We start from the raw sequence: 26,274 nt of genomic DNA, 5'->3' as shown, positions 1-26,274 counted from the left end.
CAGATCCGAACCTGTATGTTCAAGGAGGTACTTCTAGATGACACATTATTATCGGGAAGCGCACAAGAAAAAGCTTTACAGCTCGCGGAAAAATTGCAGCGGGCATGCGATGCCTCTATGCCACGGCGTAGCGCTTTCCGAAAACGAAATCCCAATTTCTGGTGGAATTCAGAAATTGAGGAATGTCGGAAAAACTGCCTCAGAGCTAGGAGATGCTCCCAGCGCAGGAGAAATCAACCTGAATTCGTTGACTACACATGCAATACAAGAACGCGAGGAAAAAATTGCAAGTAGCTATCACGAAGAGCAAATCCGAACATTTCAAGCGGATGTGTACCGAAGCTCATTCTGATCCATGGGGTGGCGCCTACAGGTCTCTAATGTCATCACTGAAAGGCAAGCGCTTCCCACCGATTACCTGTCCAAAATTACTACAAAACATAGCGGACACTCTCTTCCCAGAGGATGTGAACTACACAAATCTGCCTAAAGTTCATGTAAACCCCGACGAAATTCCTGAAGTGTTAGAAGAGGAAATTTTTGATGCAGCAAGGAAGTTCGCTGAAAATAAGACCCCAGGACCAGATGGAATCCCGAATATCGCCCTGAAAGTGGCAGTCAGGTCAGTACCAGGTATGTTTGCCAAAGTTTTTACGGCATGCCTTAGAGAAGGAGAATTCCCCGAGAAATGGAAACTGCAAAAGTTGATACTTGTTCCGAAGCCAGGTAAACCATTGGGAGACCCCTCCTCATATCGACCGATATGTTTGGTCAATACCATTGGTAAACTATTTGAACGACTATTATACAACAGGCTGCTCGCTGTTGCGGAAAAGGAAGGAGGCCTATCCGATAAGCAATTCGGGTTTCGTAAGGGGAGATCAACCATCGATGCAATCAAAATGGTGACTGGCCTGGCACGCGCTGCAATACAAGATGACAAATGCTGTGCAGTGGTGACACTCGATGTAAAAAATGCATTCAACACTGCAAAGTGGACGAAAATCGTAGAGGCTCTAACCAAACTACAGGCTCCAAAGTACATTGTACGCATCGTTGTTGCATTTCTTCTTGGAAGAAGATTAGACGTGCGGCGTACCACAGGGGTCTGTCTTAGGTCCCCTACTGTGGTTAATTATGTACAATATCGGGGTAACAATAGTGGCAAAACGCTTAGACGAGATCGAAATCTATGCAAATGAAGCGATATGGGAGATCAATTCCTGGTTGAAAAAGTCCGGTCTATCACTTGAAGAAGGAAAGACAGGACCGCGAAAATTAAAGTTGGTGAAAAAACAATTTACTCCCAGGAGTCCCAGGAGTGATTGACAAAAGACTCAATTTTAAAAAACACATTGAGTGCGCTGCAACTAAAGCATCTTCCATCGCTGTAACGATCTCGAGGATACTACCGAACATTGGTGGACCAAGACAAAGTCAACGTCGTCTTATTTCAAGGGTAGTTAGTTCCGTGTTACTCTACGCAGCTCCAGTTTGGGCAACCGTTCTGGAAAACAAATCAAACTGCGGAAAACTAGGAATGGCGTATCGACTAAGTGCACTCCGGGTATGCAGTGCTTATCGAACGACATCAGGAGAAGCAGCATATGTACTGGCAGGGACAATCCCCATAGACATCTTGGCGGATGAAGGTCGGCGTCTCTACGACAATATGTATGCAATCGGTGAGTCTATTGTACTTCGACGGTAACTAGCATGGCGAGAATCCATCGCAAAATGGCAAAAGAGATGGAACGAGGCACAAACTGGCCGTAGGACCTACCGTATCATTCCACACATTCGAAGATGGATGGAAAGGAATCACGGGGAACTAAGCTACGAGCTAACACAGTTTTTAAGTGGACATGGAGGTTATCGGGCTTATCTTTATCGATTTGGACACGACGAGTCACCATGGTGCCCAAGATGTGGTAACGTGGCTGAGAATGCGGAGCATGTTGTATTTGAGTGTCCAAGGTTTACAGCACACCGAACTAGGCTGGAGGCGATAGCAGACAGGCGCTTAATACCAGGAAACATAACGAGGTTTATGTTGGAATCAACGGAGGCTTGGAATCAAGTGGTAATTGAGCTGAAAATGATTCATCAACAGCTAACGCATGAAGAACTGCGAAGAAAGCAAGAAAGGGAGCGAACAATAATGCGCCGCAGTTAAGAACTGATCCAGCCCCACGATGCAATGCTTATGGCAGTCCCGTGGGGAGAGTGGAAGAAGAAGGAGGTGGTTTTAGTGAGTAGAAATCTCACATAACTGTATGGCAGGAGCCAGCAGTAGGTTTCCACCTTCCAACGATGAAAAAAAAATCCGAACCTGTACACGAGAGTCTCATGGTGATTGCGCCTATATAGCGTTCAGAGATTCTTGTGGGCGGTACAATTTGGGCGCCTTAGATAGGTCCCGAATCCACTGATATGAACGCGGAGTTTTCACTTAGCATAAACCAGTGCCACTGTCCCGGTCAATATGGGTCTTTTCAGAATAATAGGACTATCAGTTATCATTATCCTGATAATGAAATTCTTTTAGCGTAATCGCATCTTGTGTATTTTGATTGAAATTTATGAGCCCTGGTCGAACCAAATAAATAACTAAGTGTCTACTTCAAAGATCATAATTAATTCTTAGTAGGGTCAGACAGACCCACAGCACAGGACTCTTTTCTACTCTTTAGTTAGTTAGTTTAGTTAAATGGGGGGAGTCGTAGCTCCGAGCACTCAGGCCATTATTAGGCCCATTGTACTATCCCCGTAAGCCGCCTATTAAATGGCTTCCCGCCTAAGGTGTTCGCAGGCTTTAGCGAATCTGAGAATATTCTCAAGAGGCAGAGAGTGTGCAGATTCGTCATTGAAGAAAATCTTGCCAAGGTGTCTTCGTCTGAGATCTGAGGATGCCGGGCAGCTGCATAAAAAGTGCAGGACTGTCTCCTCCTCCTCCTCAAATTGGCTGCACACAGCCGAAACCACTACCCCAATCTTTTCCATATGGTAGTTTAAGGGGCAGTGTCCCGTCAAAAGCCCTACTAGGGTTTTCATGTCCCACTTCCTAAGGGACAACAAAAATGCCGCTCTCGTGGCCCTAGGCTCTTTCACAAGGATTTTCGCTTGCCGGCAAGAGTCCAAATTTCTCCACTCGGTTGCGTGAATCCTTGCAATTTCACCCTTCAGAGTAGACTTGACAGTAGATGGTCGGATTCCAAGAGCTGGTTCTGGCCCCACCATTGTGGATCCAGACACTCGGCGAGCCAGTCTATCAGCCTCCTCATTACCGGCGATGTTAGAATGCCCCGCCACCCACATCAGGAATGTTTCGTTCAGTCGGCCAAGTTTCAGCAGCACCTGATGACAACTCCACACCAACTGGCTTGATATGTTGTTGCCATCTAGCGCTGATAATGCCGCCCGACTGTCGGAACAGATTCGAATGGTGTGACCCCTCCATTTTTGTGGCAGACATTCTTCTGCTGCCAATGAAATGGCATATATCTCCGCCTGGAATATGGTCGTCATTTTTCCGAGGGGTCGGGCCAGTTCTATAATCGGATTCTCCGAGAACACACCTGCACCCGATCCATCCTCCGTGAGTGACCTGTCGGTGAAGATTATTAGGTCTGTAATCTGAAAAGACTCATGGCCACTTGTCGACCATTCTTCTCTTTCGGTGATTACGACAGTGTATGTCTTTTCAAAGACGAATCTGGCAACCATATGATCGGTCGGCATCAGGGCTACCGGATGTTTTTCAAGGAATTTCCAGATAGACGCATGCCCGTTGGATTGGCCGCCTTTCCACGCCCTAATGGTATCGAGCCTATATGCGTCGCTGGCTGCTTTCCGTTTCACCTCCAAGTGAATGGGGGTAAATTTAGGATAGCTTCAAGTGTCGCAGTCGGCGTAGTACTCATTGTTCCAGTAATACTTAGGCAACCAAGTCTCTGAATCCGCGTTAGCAGCTTCCTGCTGTTAGCAAAGTTCAGTCTTGGCCACCAGACGATGCATGCATACATCAAAATGGGTTTTATTATGGATGTATACATCCAGTACACCCATTTGCGTGAAAGTCCTCAGGTCTTACCTATCGAATTTCTACAGCACCAGAGCAATCAGCAGGATTTCTGGTATTGTTCCTGGATATGATGCTTCCACGTTAACTTGGAGTCGAAATGTACTCCTAAGTACGTGACTGTTTGTGCCAGCTGGATTTCCGCCCCTGCTAAGGTGGGTAGCGTATAGCTGCCCCACCTGACGTTCCTAGTGAACATAACTAGTCCAGTCTTCCTAGCGTTCACCGTGAGTCCGTTGCGGAGGCACCAGCTGTGGATTACATGCAGAGTTGCATTCAAGCGGTCACATACTGTGTCCGCAAACTTGCCGGTAATTATTACGGCTAGGTCGTCCGCAAATGATTGCGCGAAGACTTTTTTGTCCTCTGGGAGCCACAGCAGGGTATCCATCACCAAGAGCCATAACAATGGAGAGAGAACCCCTCCCTGTGGACAGCCCCTGAGACATCCTGCTTCAATAGACTTCTGGCCGACCGATATGTGGATTTTTCTCCACTCTAGCATGTGAAGGATCCAACTGATTAGCAGCGGTTCGATTCCATGCTGTCTTGCCGCATCACAAATTGCCGCAAATGAGGCATAATTGAAGGCACCTTCGATGTCAATGAATGCACCTAAGGCGTATTCTTTATCGGACATCGCCTTTTCAATTTTTGCCGTAAGTTCATGGAGTGCTGTCTCCGTGGATTTGCCTTTCTGGTAGGCGTGTTGCCTATGGTCAAGTGGCCATTTAGGAATGTGTGTATCCCTTATGAACCGATCTACTAATCTTTCTAGTCCTTTTAGCAGAAAGGACGTTAGGCTGATCGGTCGAAAGCTTTTTCCGTCTGTGTAGGTGGGTTTTCCTGGTTTGGGAATGAACAACACCTTCACATCCCGCCATTTAATTGGAATATAACCGTGTGCTAGGCATGCACGATATATATTCCGAATGTGTAGACCCAGGGCATCCATTCCTTCTATTACTAGCGCAGGGATGATGCCATCCGGACCTGCAGACTTTTATCTATGGAACGAGTTAAATGCCCATTTCACTCGCTCCAGTGATACTACTTTGCATGCCAGATTCCAGTCTCTCGGTTGAGGGCTGTATGCACCTGTTGGCCCCGAGATTAGATTTTGGATGCTGCCTGGGAAGTGTACTTCAAGCAAATGATTTGCCGTTTCTTCATCGCTTTCTGTGTACTTCCCATTCTGTAAACGTAAATAACCCAGTTTCTGGATATGTTCTTTGACCAGAATCCGCTTCAGCTTTGAGGTTGCCTCAAGAGAGTTAGTCTCTTCGCAAAAGCGTCTCCAAGATGATCGTTATGTCGATCTTGTGCTCTTCTTAAGAGCCTTCTGTGCCTCTTTATAGCGATTCCAGCTAGTGCTTGATTCACCCTTCAGAGCACGATTAAGGAGCATCCTTGTCGTTCTCCTCTGTTTTACCAAATCCGAGTTCCACCATGGTGTTTTACCCTTCTTTGGGATCTTGAGTGGACGGCTTTCTTCGAAAGCTTCTCTCATGCTAGTTGTGATCATCTGGGTTGTCTTCTCAATTCCAGCAATGGATTTGGTGCGCTTCCCAGGGATCGTGTCTTGGGCGCTCAATTCTGTTTGATACATTACCCAATCTGTCTTCCTCAGATTCCGAAATGGAGTGGGTGGAGGTGGATCCATGCCCATAACGAAATCAATGCGTCTGTGATCCGAGAGTGTGATATCGTTTGATACTCTCCACTCTTCGATCAGAGCCGCGGTGTCAGGAGATGCCACCGTGATGTCGATGACCTCTCGCCTGATCACGTTGAAGAAAGTGGGTTCATTACCCACATTTAGGATCTGCAAATCGGTTCCTACTAGATCCTCTTTTGACTTTTTATGATTAGCTTAGCCGATGTGGTGTCGCCAGCACATAGGTCGTTAACCAGGTTAGCCTGGAAGTCTTTGGAGACTACCATGCAGGTGCGGGGTCGATCGCTTCCATTTGCATACAATAGGTCAGCATGTTGGAAGTTTAGGCCCCTGACTGCCCCACCAACAACCCACGGTTCTTGTATGAGGTATATATATTTCTACTCTTACTCTTCGGTGTAAAACTTTTTCATTAATCCAACCTTTTGGATTTCCTGAATTATTATATTAGAAAATAATTGTTGCTTTCGACATCTCAATTCTTAACTTATTTTTTTTTACTTTTCACTATTCACTTACCTCCAACATTTCCGGTCCTCCACTTCCTTGACAAACTTCATCCTGTGGAGCACTGGCCGTTGCATTACTGCTTGTATCGGCATGATGTTCACCTAATTGCCCAATGGCAGTGTGATTCAGCATAGCAACCATAGCAACACTCAAATTCACCTTTAGGCCGTAAATAATGGCCATAGCTATGGAGCCCATAACGGCCAGAATATATCGTGCCGGGACCAGGCCTGAAACAAAGAAAGAACAATATTTGTTATCGAAATTCACACGAACCGATCTGAAGGGAATGCGTTAAGTCATGGTTCAAAGAAGTAGCACTTGTCCGTGGTCCCCTAGTCTAATCAAAGGACTGCGCTCCAGGAAGTGTAGCGATGCGTAAGACAAGCCGGAAGGTGATGTATTCGTTGACGCTGGTCAGTGGCTCTTATCATGATCATTATGATCTTTCATACGTAACGATGGGTAAACTTCAACATGTTTCCTTTAGGACTCTAAACAATAAACTCAACACGCCGTGACCGACTTGTTAGTCATACCCATCATGGCCTATCGGAATATGATACCACCAGGACCATTCCCCTTACATCTGTTAACACTTTTCTGTGTAAACAGCAGAATTTTACCAACAATTTATTCACTCATAACTGGTGAGGGTTTTGCGATGTTTGCTTGCTAAACTTGGCCCAATATTGATCTTTCTTCATAGTCACTCGTATCTTTTACAAATACGTATGTCTGGGCGTGATAAGCGCTGGGACGTTAGCCATTCACCAAAATAACGAAGTAAAGCGTAAACAACGGGGGGGTTAGCAAAATATGTAGATTTCGCTCGCCTGCTTGTTCGGTTGAATTGGTTTTGGTTTAATTTCCATTTAATTATTCAGATAATGTCGCGATCATCGCAATCGATTATGTATATCAGCCGAGAAAATTGGCCAACTACACGTAAATTGAGGTGATAAGTGGATTCCCCCGAAAATCTGGTGAATTATGTTTATGACGCAGACTATCTGAAAGGTCTTCTGGTCTATCTGAAACTTGTTTCGTTTTGATTTCATTAAATGCAATTGGCTATTGTTGTCTTGATGATACCAGAACAATGGGAATTGGACAGGGGTGATGGCTGCACTCTGCGTTTTCAGACAAAATAACAAATTGATTGACTAAATGCAAGAATCATACGCCTAATAATTTTGGACTCAATTCAGTTTGCAGACCCGGTTCAATGCCTTAGCGGACTGAATTTCAGGTCAACACTCAATTTTAGCTGGATCGACATTTCATTCTTTTTATTGCAACACATCAAATCCACTATAAATAGAAGAAATTTAGATACAAACGCACTGGATGTGTGGACATGATATTGGGAGATGGCGTCTATGGCGCTCCAAAAGCACTGGCTTGTGCTTTACTGGTCTAAATAAAAACGAATTTATTGAGTTTTGAATAATTTGCAGTTCAATTTGGATAATATGAATATTTGGCGAAAACAGAGAAAACTGACTTATTCTATCGACATACATATATCACGTTTATTACCCGGTAACAGTGAGAATTGTTCTCATCTCCTCACTCGAAAATGTCCCCTCTAAGAACACTTAATTAATTATCTTAAATTACTTGAAATTTTCTGTGAAATGCTAGCGGTCTTCATTTTTAACCGAGCGAAACGGCATGAACCGTTCCTGATTGGTCCCTGATCTGCCCTTCAACCGTATCCTTCCGGTACATATCGCCGACAATTCTGCCCCCGCAAGCTGCTGCTGCATCGAGCACCAGCGTAGTCTCAGCTCCTGAGATGCCGCTGACTGGCTTTGCTTATACCTCGCCGGCGACTGCAGCCAACAAAACTGGCGCCATACCTAAGTCGCCCCGGTTGACTAATTCTAATTCTCTGCCTCTATCTGCCACGCACTATTCCAGTGTGTCCATAAAAGATGGTATCAACCCGATGACGTCCGCTAGCCAACTGAAAAATCGTCCTCCATCCGAGGGACAAGTTCCCTAGCGTACTTCACCACACCCGACGAAATTCTGGCCTATATCAGAAGCAAAACCAACTCAACTTTGTCACCACTTTCCTGTGTGAAGCTGACGAAGGATGGCTCTCCTGACCGAGTGATAGCTTCCTTCAAAGTGACATATCCCCATGACTTCCTTTTGGCCACAGGGGGTCTCCGTTAAGCCTTATCGGAGGTCTAAGCTTCGTGAAAATTTCCGGCCCGCCCGCCGGCCTCGCCGAACTTGAATGATTCCAATAACTATACGCTATTTTATCAAAATGTAAAGCTGTCGGATTTCAAACTGTCTGCCTTAGCATTCCAACATCATGTCATCTGCATTTCTGAAACCTGGCTGGATGACAGGATTTTAGATTTTGAGCTCCTCGAAGGTTACTTTATATTTCGTCGTGACAGAGACTGCGTTGCGCTTGGCAAGACAACTGGCGGAGGTGCCCTAATAGCTGTTAAGTCCCCTCTCCGTGCCGAAATCATCTTTTCCTCCTCCTCCTACGATTCAGTTACCATACGTGTCCTTCCGCCTAACGTATGTTCCTTTATCATATCGTGTGTATATTTTCCCTGCCTAAGCCCGCCTTCTCTGCACGAGGATTTTTTCGACAGATTATCAGAGGCCCTAATCGTTTTGTTTCCCTCACTTCCTTTCATCCTCTGTGGCGACTTTAATCTTCCTATGCTTTCCTGGCCTTCTCTCCCTCCCTAATAACTCGACCCAACTGTCCCTTCCTCTATCCACTTTCATGTACACTTAGATCGCACTCTTGACCATGTCCTCTCTAATCTTCCTGTACGTTATCTTTCCCAATCCCTTCATGCTCCGTCTTACGTTGCCCCTGACGCCCATCATCCTGCTCTCGAATTCGATGTTCAGATATCCCGACTCCGCTCTCCTGTCGCTAACAAGCCTACCAAGTTCAACTTTCGTAAGGCGAACTTCGAAGGTCTGAACTCAGCCCTGGCGTCAATCAACTGGGTCCCCCTCCTCTCGCCATTTACGTGTGACCAAGCTACTTTCTATACTATTTTATTTGATCTTCCTCCTTGTTACGTTCCCTCCTCTCCTAAGCGCTTACGCTCTTACCCCGTCTGATTCACCACTGAAATTCACAAAAAACTACGTCAAAAAGAGACTGCGAGAAAGAAGTTCCTGTCTTCTAGAATCGTTGCTGACTTAGTTTTTTTCAAATCCCTTCGTTCCTCGGTCAAATCCTTAATACGTAAGTCCAGAAACGAATATTTGTCAAGCGTGGAAGACTCATTAAAGCGCGGAAACCTGAAACCTTTCTGGTTCCACATTCACAACTCCCGCTGCCCTGCCCAGTTATCCCCTCCGTCCATTAAATTCTCTGGCTTCTCAGCTAACTCCCCCCATCTCCCTTCTCCTATCTCTTATTTTCAACAAAAGCCTCGAAGAGAATCATTTTCCCAGCTTGTGGAAAGAGGCTCTCATTATCCCCTTTCACAAAAGTGGCGATCGTTCGCTTGCCGAGAATTACCGTCCCATTTCCCTCATCTCCTCCTGTTCCAAAATCCTGGCAAGATATGTCAGCGACTGGTTGTCCGCCCACTTTGGCCAACACATAGTGAAAGAGCAACACGGTTTCGTTAAACGTAGGTCCACTGCCTCCAAATTGCTTGACTTTACCAACTTTGTCGCTAAATTCACGGCAAAAAGTGCATACCATTTACACTGACTTCGCGAAAGCCTTCGACACTGTAAATCACAAGATACTTCTATCCAAACTCTCGTCCCTAAACGTTCCCATACCACTTGTTTTATGGCTTGACTCTTACCTTTCCAACCGATCCTGCCGCATCTCTTTTGACGGCTGTACTTCCCGCTTCTTTTCCCCTTCTTCTGGCGTCCCACAGGGGTCTATTCTGGGTCGTTTACTATTTTTATTTTTTATTAATGACCTTCCTCCCCTCCTTACTTGTCCCTGTTTGCTCTATGCAGACAACCTTAAGCTGTTTTCCGCTATATCGTCGCCTATGGATTGTGTTTCCCTTCAATCTAACTTAGATACTCTGGTTCGTTGGTGCTCGACTAATGGTTTAGCGCTAAACGTCAGAAAGTGTCACTCTATGTGCTACTCCCTAAAATCCTCACCCACTTCTTTCTCCTACTCGCTTAACGGACATTCCTTATCCTGCTTAAATTCAACTCAAGACCTTGGAGTCACTTTCGACAATAAGCTTCGCTTTGACACCCATTGCCTCGATGTCATCAATCGAGCAGCAAAATTGTCAGGTTTTATTCTTCGCTCTTCCTCTGATTTTGACTCCATCCAACCCTCCTTAGCTCTCTTCAATTCCCTCGTGAGGAATATCCTCGAGTATTGCTCCGTGATCTGGTGACCCTCCCGTAACTGTGATTGTCTTGCCCTTGAAAATGTGTAACGTAAATTCACCCGTTCCCTCTTCTTTAAGAAAAGCTTCCCTCGTGTGGATTACCCCTTCCGCCTCCGCTTTCTGAACCTTCCCTTCCTACAACAGCGTAGATCCTACCTGGATCTATGCACATTCTTTAAACTTTCCTCGGGTCTGATGGACTGCTCTGCCGCTGACGAGATCACCTGCCGTCCTGCCTCTTATAACACACGTAACGCAGACATTTTCAACGTGCGCTTCGCAGAGCTCGAAGTCTACTTTCATTCCCCGATTCCTAGGCTTTGCCGAAATTATAATGCAGAACAGCTTGGTCCTTTTAACTTCCCTACTTTAAGTAGTTTTAAACGTAGGATAAGTTTTTTGCTTTCTCCTCCTCCTGAGGACAATAATTAATTGGAATTTTCTCTCATTGTTGTCCGTAAATTAAATAAATAAATAAATAAACATCAACGGCGCAACACCCGATATCCGGTCCAGGTCTGCTTTAGTAGGGGTCTCGAGATATCCCGGTTTTGCGCCGAGGTTCACCAATTCGATATCCCTAAAAGCTTTCTGATGTTCTTGCCTACACCATCCTCCATCTGAGGCAGTGGCTTCCATATCATCTTTTTCTACTATAGATATTGCCTTGATAGACTTTCCGGGCTGCATCATCCTCATCCATAGAGATTAAGTGCCCCCCCCATCGTAACCTGTTGAGACGGACTTTATACATAACAAGGCGGTCGCAGTAACGCTCATCGGTATAGTGGGTACTGCGTTGTCTATCCTTAAGTGGGGGGGTCAAAAATTCTTCGGCGGATTCTTCTCTTGAACATGATGTGCCTTGAGGTCGTCGACGAGGAGCAACAATCCAGATTCTTTCAACTTCATCTGTCGGCGGAGAAACCCCAAAAAGCAACAGGTGACGGCTAAAAGTGTAAGTGTTCCCCAAGTGGCTAATCTGCTACTGCCTGAAAGCCCAAAAAGCCAAATTTTTTTTCGCTTATTAAAGAACAGGGGCTTAGTCACCACAAGAACCCCTCCATCCCTTAGAACTCAGTCCATAATTATCTGCGGTCTCTACAGGGAAATTATAGCCGAATTCACTCCAGAGTACCGATTTCTGAAAGTTCGCTCGGTTGCACACTTTGCGACTAAACAAGATAAGGTCCACCACAAGATGAATCCTTCGCTCCCTATCAAATTACAATCTGGTCTTTTTGTAGCCAACTTTGAGTCCTCCCAAGAGCTAAGTGAAGTTTTCAAGACGAAGTACATTCTTCATCAAAAGATTACCTCCGAAAAGGTCAAACCAGTGGAGGAAGTGTAGCGTTACAACTGCCAAAACTTCGGGCATATTGCCTAAAATTTCTCGATAGTGCCATCCGCGGGGGGAACGCTCAAGACCCATGATGGAAGTTCTGCACTGCTGTAACTGTGACCTAACTGAGCACCTTGCAAGTTATCGTGGGTGTCCAGCTTATAAAGAGTCTGGCTACCATCAGACGCGAAGTTGTCAAAACCCGGAAAGTAACTGAGAAATCTTCAATCAAGCAACCAGTTACTAAACTTTCACAGAGTTTGACCAGTCCAGGCGGGTCATACGCGCAAGCTTCTAAGAAATATCTTCCCAAAGCAGCGAATCAAACAAATGTCAAGCAGAAAAACAAGGGTTTGCGAGAATTAGTGGGAGCTCTCGCTTCTTCGCCTAGCAACGAGCAGCGTTAATTTGCTGCGATTAAACTTATCCTTAACTTAAAACATTAGTATTATCACATTCAACTCCACGTCCTTGATCTTACAGGCACAACGTGCCACTGCCCAATTGTTAATCGACACTCTGAGGGCAGATTTTTAATGCATTTCGGAGACTTACCTTAAAAGCAGGCATAACATAAACTAGTTCTTACTTGCCAGTCTTGCAAGAAAAATTGCGAACTCCTGGTCGCGTTCGAGAGAAGAATCCTTTGAAGAATTTTAAGCCCCCCTACATGAAGATGGACGATTCCGTAGCCTACATAATGACGAAATCGATGAGCTAAACCATGACCGTCAAGTTGTGGATAAAATCCGGCTCAATAGGTTCATCCGTATGGATGAGGATGATCCAGCGCGAAAAGTGTATAAGGGCAATATCTACGGTAGAAAAAGAAGACGTGGCAGACCCTGCCTGAGATGAAGCGACGGTATAGGTCAGGACGCTAGACAGCTTTTAGGGATATCGAATTGGGGGACCTCGGCGTAAAACCAGGATGTCTGGGGTTCCTTATTAAGGCCGGCCTGGACCGGATACCGGTTGTTGCGCCGTTGATGATAGTGAAAAACCCTATATACCTATTGCCAATGAGATAAGTTTCTTTGGTCAAAAGTACCCAGGAAAATTCATCAGATACTTTTAAATCACCCAATGAGAAAATGTCTATTCTGACCATAACTGTTGCCAATATCGCGTCTTTAGCCGGGAAACACAGTACTATGCCCTTTAGGAGAGTACAACAACTAGAAAATACGATTTAAACAAAAGTTTGAGCATTCTAATGAGCAAAGGTCAATAGAAATTGGAGACCAGTCTTTATCTTACAGTGAAGGAAATGGTATCCATAGCTCCAATTAAGAGTTGCTTGATATCATCATACCCCCGCGGTAGCCTAAAAAAATCAATTTCAAAGGATGCAGCTTGGCGTCAGTGACTTTCGAAAAATCAGTTTTCTGGCTCCAGCCTATTTGGGCCTAGATAGCTACTAAAGAGGTATCAAAGTTCAACCGTCGACCATTTGGGCTACCAAGATATCATCTACGAGGAAACTTCTCTTGCTTTTCCATAGTTCCACTGTCCGTTCAGAGAATGAAGACTACACGCAGGAGCTTCGTTCGTTGCATGGTAGAAAAAAAACCATTGCGCATGCTACGGTACGTGCGCGAGAAAAATTTCGTGCATTAGCTCTGGTGTTAGTGCCGCGTATGCGATGCAGTGCATTGGTGTGTGGCCACGTGGTTGCGGGCACATGGCTGGAAGCATGTGGTATTACACAGCTGTTTATGGCTTGCTGCATGAGATGGGGAAATACATACAAGAAATCCATCTAAGCGCCATCGATACGCTCTAGTCTGAGCATCGTCATTGAAGCTAGAAGCAAATTGGAGAAAAACGCAGTCCCACATCGATTGAGTGCACTGCGAACGTCGTGCGCTTACTGTATGACATCAGACGAACCAGCATGGGTGATAGCAGGCATGGTCCCCATCGACATCTTGGTGAACGAGGGTCGACGTCTCTAAGACCCATCATATGCAATTGGCGAGTCCTGTAACTAACGTCGGCAATTAACATGAAGTGAAACTATTTTGAAGTGGCAAAAAGGATGGGAGGTGTCTCAAAAGGAGGGTACCGTGCATACCTTTATCGCTTCCGGCGTGACGACCCCATATTGCCCGACATGCGAGATAATTCCGAAGGAAGGAAATTGACGCCGGGATGAGGTTGTCACCCGAGAATATCATGGACCAAATGCTAGCTTCTGAGATAGCTTGGAGGGCGACGGAAAAATTAATGAAGGCAATACACCTTCGGAGGAAAGTAGCAAATAACAACACGAGCTGCAGTATATAACTGATCCTGCCCCGCGACGTAATACCGAAATGGCAGACCCGGAGGCTAAACGAAGGAGGTGGTTTTAATGAGTAAAAGTCCCGCATGGTAGGAACCAGCGGTGGGTTTTGAAGGTTTTGAACCTTTTCACCTTCTAGAGAGTGACGAGCTCTATACTGCTAGATACAGCACCAGTTCGGGAATTGCAGTGCATACAATATACAACGCTTAAAAAATTGGTGCGGTTTACAATAGGACCACCTTAAGAGTGTGCTATGGCTTTAGAACTGTCTACGGCCTACGCGGTAACCGTAAATATGCCAAACGACATTTTGGTGGACGAGTTGATGCGTATCTACGATGGGCTCTGTTCCTTCTTGGATCGGCGTGTGAATAACACTGAAAGGCGGGAGTCATTAAGCAACGATGAGAATTGGGGAAAAGGGGTCGATAGCGTCCTAGGTACGACGATATTTCGGAGGACCCATGTCTTCTTCCATTGAAGAATTCAGAGGAGACATTGGGAAGAACAGGGGCGTCAAATAAAAAGGTTTTCTGGTCCTAGCGTCTGATGTTGCGTTCATGCGTGGGGAGTCTGCCTGTCCGGTGGTTGGTCCGGATGGGACGTAAGCCTCACGTGTTTCTTCGGATGTTAGTTCGGTTTTGGCAGCTGAACTTTTTGCCATGCTTCAGGCTATCAAGGATGGGTAAGGAGAAGGTTGCTATCATTACAGACTTTCTCCATACTTGTAAATTGCTCAAACAAACTACGCCATCGCATCACCTAGCGGGTAAAATACATGCCCTTGCTTCAGACTCCGTTTTTAAGTCTTTAAAAGTTCTATATTGCCCGGCGCATGCGGGACACTCATTGAAGGTATTCGCCAATGCAGAGTAAGGACAAATGTAACACTTGCATGGACTAACGAACACATACAGAAACGCCAGCCAGTGACTTCCAATCATTGATTTTGATTAACGTGAACCTCATTCATCTGTAAGGTTTTCTGATCTCCCATATACCAACCATTTGTTTGCACTTTCTTCCAGAGAGTGTGAGCGGTTCTGCAGGACTCAGTAACATTTTGATCAAAGATACTTTTCTTGAAAAATCAGAGGGTACCTGAACGGAATCTTCTGGCGAGGCCATTGAGCTGCGAATCCAAACATACTCTCCTACTAGCGTACCTAACTTGGAGGTTATGTAACCGCCCATGTCTGGGAATATCGAATGAGAAATCACCGAGGGTATTATACAAATCTCAGATATGTTCCAGAGGCAGCCAGAAAGGGTTGGTCCGTGGTTTGTAGGGATTTGTAGCAACTTTCATATCGAAAACGGACAGGAACCTTGACCTCTTTCGTGTTGAAGAAACTAAAGCACCTGCGTTTAAACATCATAATGGAGAGTCGCCCCTTTCTAAATCTAGCGCATTTCAAGGGTAACTCGAAAGAGATCGTTATTAACGAGGTAATTAGAACAGCCGAGTGGTCGTTACACTACAAGGACCATACCTTAGTTACCTTTTCGGACCAAAGGCATTACATATCGAGTAAATCTTTTTGGCTTATCAAGGTTTATCCAAATAAACCTCAATGATTGCAGAGTTGCTCGGTATTTACTTGAGCAAACCACGTTTGAATCTGAGATGGAAATCGCCATCATGAATGAACCACATAGAAGCCGTCACGGTGGCATATGGGTCACTGATTCGACTGATGGAGTGGTTTCGTGTGGGCGAAAATAAGTGGTGGATATGTGTATACAGCTGCTACGCCCTACCAAGTTTGACACTGTTAGAATTCGAGCAAATGCTTGATAATCTTGTTCTCGACGCAAGGGAACGAAGTCCAAAGGTGATTGCTGGTGATTTTACCGCTTGGGCTCTTGAGTGGAGTAGCAGAGAATCAAATACAAGGGGGCGGAGTTTCTTAGAAGCTTTTGTGCAAATGGACATAGTTTTGGCTAACGAAGGTAAGTTGTCAACACTTTTCAGAAAGGGAGGTCAGACTCGATTGTAGACCTGATCTTTGTGAGCCCTGCGCTGGCGCATGGTATGCTCTGGTGCGTCAGCGAACACTACACTCACAGCGACCAAGAAAGATTTCAGGCTGATCTGTGAAAGCTTTGGATGAGCAGACCTTCATAGAGGTGTGGTTAGATCAACTTGATAAGGCAGGCACCTTTACGGAAAGAGCCGTCCATGCATCACCAAATCATGTAACGCGTCCGTGCCTAGGAGGTGCTCATTCCCAGGTAGAAGATCAAACTACTGGTGGAATGATGACCTGATCAGCCTTTGATCAGCCTTCCACCGAGCCAGAAGAGCGGCTCAAAGGGTGGTAGGTAGAGTCGATCAGAGGCAAAAAGGGTGCAAAACCCTCAAGTCCGTCATCTAGCGAAGCAAAACGGGATGCTTTAAGGAGCTCTACTCAGAAGTAAACGTAAACCCGTGGGGGAGTGCTTATGCAATCGTGATGGGACGGCTCAGAGGCTGTTCATCTCTGCAGATCACATGTCCTACCCTCTTGCTGAATATTATCTAGGGGTTATTCCCCCAGCAAGAGGAAGGCATCGACACATTCCAGCCACCTCTGAATGTGACGGCAATTCCGCCAGTCACCAGGGGCGAGATGCTGCAGATCTGTGGTAGATTAGGAGACAATAAAACGCCGGGCCAGGACGGAGTACCGAATGTGGCCTTTAAGTTTGCCGTGAAATCCACACCGGACATGTTCGCTGAGTTGTTCGAAGCGTGCGTGTCCGAGGGGATATTACCAGTTGGTACTTCTGGCTAAGCCTGGTAAACCGCCAGGAGAACCATATTTATACAGACCCATATGTCTTTTGGACACTGTGGAGATAATGTTAGAGGAAGATTACTCCGGGTTGTTGAGAGCCAAGGTAGCCTTTCAGAATGGTAGTGTGGGTTCCGTAAACCCAGATCAACGATTGATGCCATCAAATTGGTTACTGGCTTGGCCGAAGAAGCAATTCACAGAAAGGCAGAAAATATTGCGTGCTAATAACCTTGAACGTGAAAAATGCAGTCAATTCGGCCAATTTGAACCTAATACGGAAATTCCTAGCAAAGGTTGGTATTCCCGCATAACTCGCTGCTATCGTTGATAGTTATTTAGCTGAAAGGAGGGTCTGGTATGACACCGATGACGGACCCCGGGAGTACTTTGTTTCTGCGGACGATGCTGAACGTGGGAGGGCTACGTTATACTTCTAGGTTGCGTGGTGACTTCGATCATGATCTATGCGACCCTAGTTTCGAAGGAGCCATTGCGGATGTCAGTTAACAAAAACACACTGAGTGCAGTCTACAGGAGAACAGCCCTGAGGGTGAGTTCGGGAATGATACCGATTGATATCTTGGCAGATAAGATGATGATGATGAAGAACGCTGAGAGGAAGAGATCTATAAATAGATGGCAAGAGCAGTGGGAGCGATTGGGAAAGGGTCGGTGAGCTCACAGGCTCATTTCTGCCATTAAGGAGTGGTTGGAGAGACGACACGGTGGGATTAATTATAATTTCACCCAGTTTCTCACGGGGCACGGAGGATACCGTGAATACCTGTGCAGGTTTAAATACCCGACTGTCCAAATTGCGATGGCGTCCCAGAGGTCTCAAACCATGTATTCTTTCACTGTCTGCGATTTGTGGAAGAAACGGGGAATCTAGAGGAGACTCTAGGAGAGGTGTTGGTACCAGGAAATCTGATCTGATTGGGAGTCGACTTTAATAAGGTTTTGCTTTACACAAAAAAAGGGTTTGCAGCACTAAGACTCGAATAAAATTTTTGGGATATTGATTGAGCTCTTTAGTTGATAATTCAATATGTAGTTTGGAATCAGAAAATGAGCCCACGTTGGGCGCCATTTGTAAAAAGCTGAAGTTTGTAAGGGTTTGTGGTTCCAGTTTTTGAAGAGATGATCTAAAGACTTGGCGTTTGATTATACACTGTCAATATTACAGTATAATGGGTCATCAGTTTACCCAACGACATCAGGCTCAGTTTTTCATGACAATTCCAAGAATCTTTTCCTTTCTTTTTTCATCGAATTAATGCGGGACCACAAGGGTCTTTTGATAGCTACAAGCATAAGGAGGTGAGAGTTAATCCTAGTTAATATTATTATACCGTGGCTTCTATGTCCTAGATGTTTATCTAGTTGGGTTCTACCGCTGCAAGGTTTTGGACGAATATGAAGACTGAGCGTGTGTCAACACTTTTGGTATGGTTGCGCAGTACCAAATAGTCGTAGGATCCCTGTCGCATTCGGAGACTTCACGGGGGCCCGAAATAGAAATTTCAATGAAAAAAAAATAACGCCGGGCCGGGATTTTCTTCTACAGCCCTGAGAATAAGATGAGGGAACTCACAGTTGATCTCTCATACAGAGACGTTGTCTTAGTAGATCGTTCGTACTCAAAACGGTGGAGAAGGTCATAGACAACTATATTAGAACTAACGTTCTAAAGCGTAATCCTCTACATTACTGTCAGCACGCTTACCGCACAGGACGGTCAACTGAAACTGCTCTGTATCAGCTGACAGAGGTACTACGGGACAGATACAGTATGCCCTGAGCCGCAAAGGAGTGGGGAACACCCTGGCATTCTGGATGGGCAAAATGTTAGAAAGCAGGCAAATGGAAGTACCCACAGGTAGAAATTCTATTGTCATGAACACTACTCAAGGCTGTCCACAGGGTGGGGTACTATCGCCGCTGATGTGGAGTATGATAGTGGATGAACTCCTGGATGTGTTAACAAATACTGGAATACAAGTCCAGGATTACGCGGACGACATTGTTTTAATCTGTAGGGGCAAATATGAAGATAAACTATGTGATAGAATACAAACTGGACTAAGGGTTACTAGTGCCTGGTGCAGGAAGGTGGGACTGCGGATCAACCCAGCCAAAACCACCATAGTACCATTCACTAGGAGGCGTAAGCTTGAACACCTGAGAGCCATAACATTACATGATATGGAGGTGAAACGAGAAACAGAGGTCAAATATTTGGGAATTACACTAGACCAAAAATTACTCTGGAAGACACATGTCGGAAACACTTGTCGGTAAGCCACGAGGGCTCCGGTGACTTGCAGGAAAAAATGGGGTTGCAGCCCGAAGATACTACTTTGGATATATACTGCAATAGTAAGGCCAATGATTACCTATGGAGCGGTAATCTGGGTAGAAAGAACCGAACTCAGCACACAAGTCAGGGAATTACATAAGCTCCAAACGCTGGCTTGCGTCTGTATCAGTGGGGCAATGAGGACATGCCCAACGGCATCCCTGGAGGTCCTTCTGGAATTAAGCCCTCTCCATCTGCACATACAGATGCAGGCAAGGAGGGCAATATTCAGGATGGCCGGTAGTATGAGTGAGGCGGGGAGCTGCCTTAATCGAAGGAAGATTGATATTCTTTCTAGGCGGTATCCCGAATTACTGATACCAAGGGATAACCTGACAACGGGGTTTCGATAAGAAGTTTGTAACACGTTGGAGTAACAAGACAAACTGGGAGAGCGTGGCTGCGTCATACGGCTTAAACCATCAACTGATTACTTGGTGCGCTGACGGATCCCTCACCACAGAGGGAGCGGGTGCCGATGTCATTGATCCAAAGAAAATGTACTTTGAGCCAATGGGCAGGTACACTAGCATATTTCAGGCGGAAATATACACCATAGACTAATGTGCCTCCTTTAATCTGCAAAGAAACTACAAGGGGCAGAACATAACTATTCTCACCGATAGCCAAACAACGATCAAGGCACTTAGGTCCAACCAGGTGAACTATAAATTGGTGTGGGAATGCCTTGAGAGACTGAATACACTCGGCTTGTCCAACAAGGTCTGGATACTTTGGGTTCCAGGCCATGCTGGGTTGGAAGACAAAGAGGCAGCGGACGTACTAGCCGAGAAGGGAGCAGGGACGCCTTTATACGGGCCAGAACCCTTCTGTGGAATCGGAAACGGTTTTATGACTATGAATCTAAAAAATGAAGAGGAACGGTTGAGGGAACTACACTGGGCGGGCCTACCAGGCATAGAGCAGTCCAGGGTGCTTATTGGGGGATACGAACTCATACGCACAAAGGATTGCTTAAACCTCACCAAAAAGAACCTCCGAATCATAGTGAGAATTCTCACTGGTCATTGTTGGCTGAACTATCACCTAGGGAAGCTAGGGATATTTACGGACACTGCCTGCATGTTTTGTGAGGAGGAGGACGAAATCTCTATACACGTCCTGGGACAATGTCTGGCACTGGTGCAGAGTAGGTCGAGGCATCTGGGAGAACACTTAGACCAACCAACTGTCCTAGGTAAGGCGATATTTCGGGAGACCCGGAGCATGTCTTCTTCTATTGAAGAGTTCAGAGGAGACATCGGGGAGAACAGTAGAATTGGAAACTCTAATTGAAGAAATGCTTGTGTGCCAGGAGAACTGGAATACAGTTAATGACCTGATGAGCGAATTCAGTGTAGGTTGAGAAAGGCAGAGAGGGATTGATGGGCAAAAATCATGTCTACCCTGCGATGTAGTTAGGGGGTAGTTTCAGTAAGTAAAAATCCCACATGCTGGAACATGGACCAGTGTCTTTTGAAGATTTTGTTTTCCACAAAATGTTAAAAAGGAGCTTGGGGAGCTAAGACTTGAACAAAATTTTGGGATATGGGTTGAGATTTTTATTTGATAGTTCAAAATGAACCAGAGTAGATTACCTTCATAAGCCCACATTGGGCGCCATTTGTAAAGAGGTGGAATTTGTAATGGTTTTTGGTTACGATTTTTAAATAACTGAACAAAGGACTTGGTGTTTGACTATGCACTGCCTCTATTACAGCATAATATGTGATTTTCAGTTTGAGAACTTTCTGACGTATACACATTCTTTCTAGCCCCCTGAGAAGCCCATTGGTATTGGAGATATCATCAGTTTGCCCGATGACGTTATGCTCAGTTTTTGATGACAACTTCAGGAATCGTTTCCTTCAAACTTCTTCAAATTAATGTAGGACCACATGGGTCTTTTGATAGCTACAAGTATAACCAGGTGAGAGCTAAGCCTAGTCAATATTATTGTACCGTGGGGCTGGACTTCTATGTCCTAGATGTTTGTCTAGTTGGGTTCACCCACTGCAAGGTTTTGTACGAATATGAAGACTGAGCGGGAGTTAAGGCTTCTGGTATGGTTACGCGGTTCCAAATAGTTATAGGCATCCGTTTTATACACCCTTGATTCTGAAGGGTAAAACATATTAGAGTAGAAATTTTCTATTAAGGATAAGCAGGTCTGATGAGAGCTGGGTCGAAGGCGATTCCTACCGGACCTGGAGTTTTCAGGGGGGCTCGGAATATAAATTTCAATGAGAAAAAGAGAGATAACAGATGGACTTGCCTAATTTTCACTCTAGACTTGCATGATCTCCACCCTGGGCCCGGTTTTCCACATAATTTTCACGCCTGGCGGAGATTTTCTCCCTACGGCCTTGAGAATAAGATGAGGGAATTCATAGTTGATCTCTTATACAGAGACGTTGTCTTAGTAGATAGTGACTAGTCTGCACACTTTTTACCAATGCCGTGGGGATATTTCTGTTAAAGGAAGTGAGTTCTTGAGATAAGAACATTTTTCTTGCAATTTTCCCAGCAATTAATATCAAATTCAATAAAATATGTCTGGGGCGCCTGTGAATAATGGGTTGAGTATCTTTTTGTGAATTGTAAAACGCGCCAGCTATATGTATGTGCATGTTTGAGAACAATCGTTGTTTTGGTCATCGATCACCATTAAGAGTATGATAAACATGAGTTTCTATCAGTTTTTCCAAATGCTATCTTCGCACTCAACTCACTATCCACGGGTGACACAGATATGATCCCAACTGAGTACTCAATCGGCTCCACACATGTTTCCATGAAATAATTAAACGCAAAACCAGCTATGTCCATAGTAATACGCATAAAGCACCCCCATGTAATATGCAACAGGTGGTGCAAATCCTCCTCGGAAGATAGGTAGTCCCCCAGCGTTGCCCCCAACAACACAAACTGACCCGCATTCCAGACGCACTCGCAAAAAGCCCCGATGAAAGTCGCGGGAATAAACACAAATTCTGAGGCACATTGCCCACTTTCAATGCTCGTTTGATCACAAATTAATGCCGCGAATCTATTATTACATTTGTGAAAATCCAGCAGCAGCCATTTCTCATTTGTTGACAAAAAGCATTCCTTCCATATGATGAAGACTGAGCTCAGTGTGTCGTGACTTCTATTCGACCTTGTCGCCGGTCGCCGCCACCCGGGAGGGTGGGTGATGCTTGGTACACGCAATTCAGGATTTGCGATGTGCAAGAAGGAATTGTAAAGGTCACTGAGCCTGTTTGCAAATAAATAGATGTCCGACAGGAATCCCTAGTTTTCTGGTGTAACATATGCTTTGTATCTGAAACGGAGAAGATAGGATGGGCATGGGGTACTTACTTCCTAGGACATTTCCCTTGGCGGGCACTGCTTCGACCATCTTGAACACCGGATTTTACAGGAACTCTTGATATCTTTAGATTGAATAGTTCGGATAGTAACAGTCGCACTTTAAGTTTTCACATTTAACACCTTAACTGCCTCAACTTCGCGGTTATCCGGAGGAATTCCAGGAGAACCTCCTTAGACTGAATTTTATCTGCGATTCTCGTCGTTACTTCGCGAAAACTCCAGGAAAATCCTAATACGAAATGGAATTGCTTCCTCTTTTATCCTTAACTTCTCCACGCACTTGTATCTTTGCGAAACGGCAGAACGAGCCGAGAGCCGGTTGAAAGCTTGGAGCTAGTGCTCGCTTCTAGCTTCCGCCTTGGGTGTCTGTAAATTGTGGACTATCGCAACTGAAACGGATGGCGGGCCTCGATGGCTGCTTCAGTTGATATCGTACTGCGAATACGTTTTTTGGGTGGAAGAAGACTTTCCCGTGTAAGCACGGTGGAAATGTAAAGGTCTTTTGGATTGTGCGGCGTCTATTTGCGATGGGGTTGCCGCTCACACAAAACGCGCAACTGAGGCATTGTTGGGAAAAGCCTAAATTCAACAAAGTTTTCATTGTGACGTGAAAAATGAGTGAGGAGTTGAGTACTTACGGAGTCGTACTTATTTAGAGCTATCGTATCTATTTAGAGATATCACATCTTTAGTTTGAATGTTTGTTGAGATGGATTGGTCTTTAACAGGCGCCACTTTAGTAAGCTTACATCCAATACATTGGATGGGGTCGTTGAAGATAAGTGTTTCAGTACACATGGAAAGTGGCAGAAGATATGAGGAAGGGTTTAAAAATTAGCAGCATTGCATGACTTTTGTTAGTAAATAAAGTAACTATGAAGGTGACTGGTTTCACTAGAAAATAATGTAAAGAAAAGCTTTGATAGTTACTATAGTGTTCTAAAATTAGTATCTTCTGTTAATACTCCAATAGATACTTATATAAATAAACAAATTTACATTTTGGAGGACAGACGTGCCCCAGCCCACACCCATTAGGAATAGCTTCATTGCTCCATTTATAGATGATGGAACGAATTGAATAATAATTAGTGCGGAATAGTTGAAAAGTATACGAATGAGTTCTAACGCTACTGGAAGTCCGATAATACGGTAAGGTAATCGAACTTGGGACTATGTAGAGCTGATCCTCTATCTCTAATTTATTTTTTCGAGAGGTTGTAATGACAAAATATAATTGTCGATGGTCAAACCAAAAAAAAAAAAAAGAAGTCGGGAAACCGGAAGCTGGACGCTTCAGGTATGAAAGGTTTTGTGTATTTCTTAGTACGTAGCACGTAATATATCCATATATTATGTGAGAGTATCCACTTTCGGGTGATATTGACATTCATAGTCTTCAATTTTCAAAGAAGCAACAAATTTGAGGTATTGTAACTTTGTTAGTAATAGCGCGATTCCCACCAAACTTGGTGAGATCATGCTCTATATTATAGCCTATATCACTTTCATGGTACTAGGATGAACTTAAGGGAGGTTTCTAACTAATTACAAAAAATTGTAGTAATATACTATTATTAACTTTATTTAAATAGATATCGGCATGGACGGTATTTCGGAGCCCAGGCACCATATAGTGGCAGCCTCCTGATTTTTTTCAGATTTTTCGGTTCGGTAGTTTCTGAGAATGGCCCCCTTAAAGAAGTGATCACTTTCAACCCCCCGCACTCCCCACCCTTCCAACGAATGTCAAAACTAAGATCGGCTTTGAAAAGTACTAATCGAGACCTTTAATTTGGTACCCCACATGACTATATTTGATGAAAAAAAATTTTACACCCCCCTTTTGTATGTATGGGGACCCCCCCCCCTTAAATTCGGCGTAAAAGGATGTAATTCACTGTATGCGTGAGCGTTCACAGTTCCTACTTTCTACCAAATTTGGTGTCAATCGCTATAACCGTCTCCGCGAAAAATGCGTGTGACGGACAGACCGACAGACGGACTGCCGGGACTTATAGGAAGTAGAGTCCCGATCCGGAGGAATTACCCTTCACCCAGCTTGGGGCAAAAATAGTTGAGCTGTCCGAGTTTATCAAGGACAAGCACAACGTGCACCAAGCCATAAAGAATATGGTGAGGGCTATTAGAGTCCTCTATAATAGATCACAGATGGAGGAAAAGAATAATAAGGTCACGCCGAACCCCGCTGTTCCAACAGTATCACAAGCGACCCAAGTGACGCTTAACCGTACTACCATCGAATCCCAGCGAAATAAGCGAGTACATGAAAAAGAGGGGGAGCCTTTCCATAATCAGCAGGCGACTAAGAGAAAAAAAGGCGGACAGGACATCCTGAAAACCAACACCAACAGCTCAGAAGGAGGAAAGCATACAGCGAATCTAGGAAACTCGACCAGCGTTGCGAAGCCCAAGGTGAACGAAAACGATGGATGGACTAAAGTTACCAACAAAAAAGCGAAACGAAAAGTAAAAGTGCGAACTCGTCCAGATGTGATTGTTATCTCCAGTAAGGGCAATCTGTCCTACGCGAAGATACTCAAAAAGGTCAAAGCTGATCCCGACCTAAAAGATCTGAGCGGAAATGTGAACAGAATCCAAAGAACCCAGAAAGGGGATCTCATGTTCGAGCTGAAAAGATCCAGCGGTGGCAAAACTGATAACTTTCGAACTCAAGTTAAAAACTCACTTGGAGAGAATGCCGCAGTGCGTGCCCAAAAACATACATATACAATGTAAGGATCTCGATGAAGTTACATCGAAAGGAGAAATTTGGACTGCTCTGAAGGAGCAATTCAAGTTGAAAGAACTTACAGAGGAGTCTGTTGTCGGTTTACGGAAAGCCTATGGTGGTACTCATACGAGTACCAGCGGAGGCAGCACAGATGTTGTTAGCTGCCGGAAGGGTTCGGATTGGATGGGTTGTCTGCCGCTTAACGGAGCAAACTTCACTGAAGAGGTGCTTTAAATGCCTCATGTTTGGGCACTTCGCGAAGGCATGCACCAGCAGCATTGATCAATCCGATCGATGCAGAAGGTGTGGGGAGAAGGGCCATATTGCCAGAGAGTGCAGTAGGGACCCCAAATGCCTATTGTGCGAAGCAAAAGAGGGACAGGATAACCGGCACATTGCCGGAAGTTTCAAATGTCTGGAATTTAGGAAGGCGCTGACTGCAATGAGAAAATGAGGTTTATTCAAATAAACCTCAATCTTTGCAGGGTCGCTCAGGATTTACTTGAGCAGGCCACGTTCGAATCTGAGATGGAAATCGCCATCATAAGCGAACCGTATAGACACCGTCACGGTGGCATATGGGTCACAGATTCGACTGGTGGAGCGGCGATATGGGCTTGTGGTCGACAGGCCATACAATGTACTGCAAGTCAGGCAGCCAGTGGCGTTGTGTGGGCGAAAATAAGTGGTGTATATGTATACAGCTGCTACGCCCCACCAAGTTTGAT

At 45.0% G+C, this 26,274-nt stretch overlaps 1 protein-coding gene across 1 annotated transcript in view; it reads right to left on the bottom strand.

Moving 5' to 3' along the window:
- The window catches only part of LOC119661282 (putative inorganic phosphate cotransporter), a 47,101-nt gene extending 23,847 nt beyond the window's left edge, over positions 1 to 23,254 (bottom strand). The window contains exons 1-2 of the mRNA XM_038070558.1: positions 22,780 to 23,254; positions 6,279 to 6,499 (exon numbers count right to left, since the gene is read on the bottom strand). Of these exons, the coding sequence (XP_037926486.1) occupies positions 6,279 to 6,499; positions 22,780 to 22,819 (261 nt within the window). The 5' untranslated portion in view covers positions 22,820 to 23,254. The remainder of the gene's footprint in view (positions 1 to 6,278; positions 6,500 to 22,779) is intronic.
- Between the last annotated feature and the right edge of the window lie 3,020 nt (positions 23,255 to 26,274).

Source organism: Hermetia illucens, chromosome 1, assembly GCF_905115235.1.
Source record: "Hermetia illucens chromosome 1, iHerIll2.2.curated.20191125, whole genome shotgun sequence".
NCBI classification, from domain to species: Eukaryota; Metazoa; Arthropoda; class Insecta; order Diptera; family Stratiomyidae; genus Hermetia; species Hermetia illucens.
The sequence above is the reverse complement of the archived record's forward strand: the minus strand, read 5'-3'. Positions and strand labels throughout refer to the sequence as shown.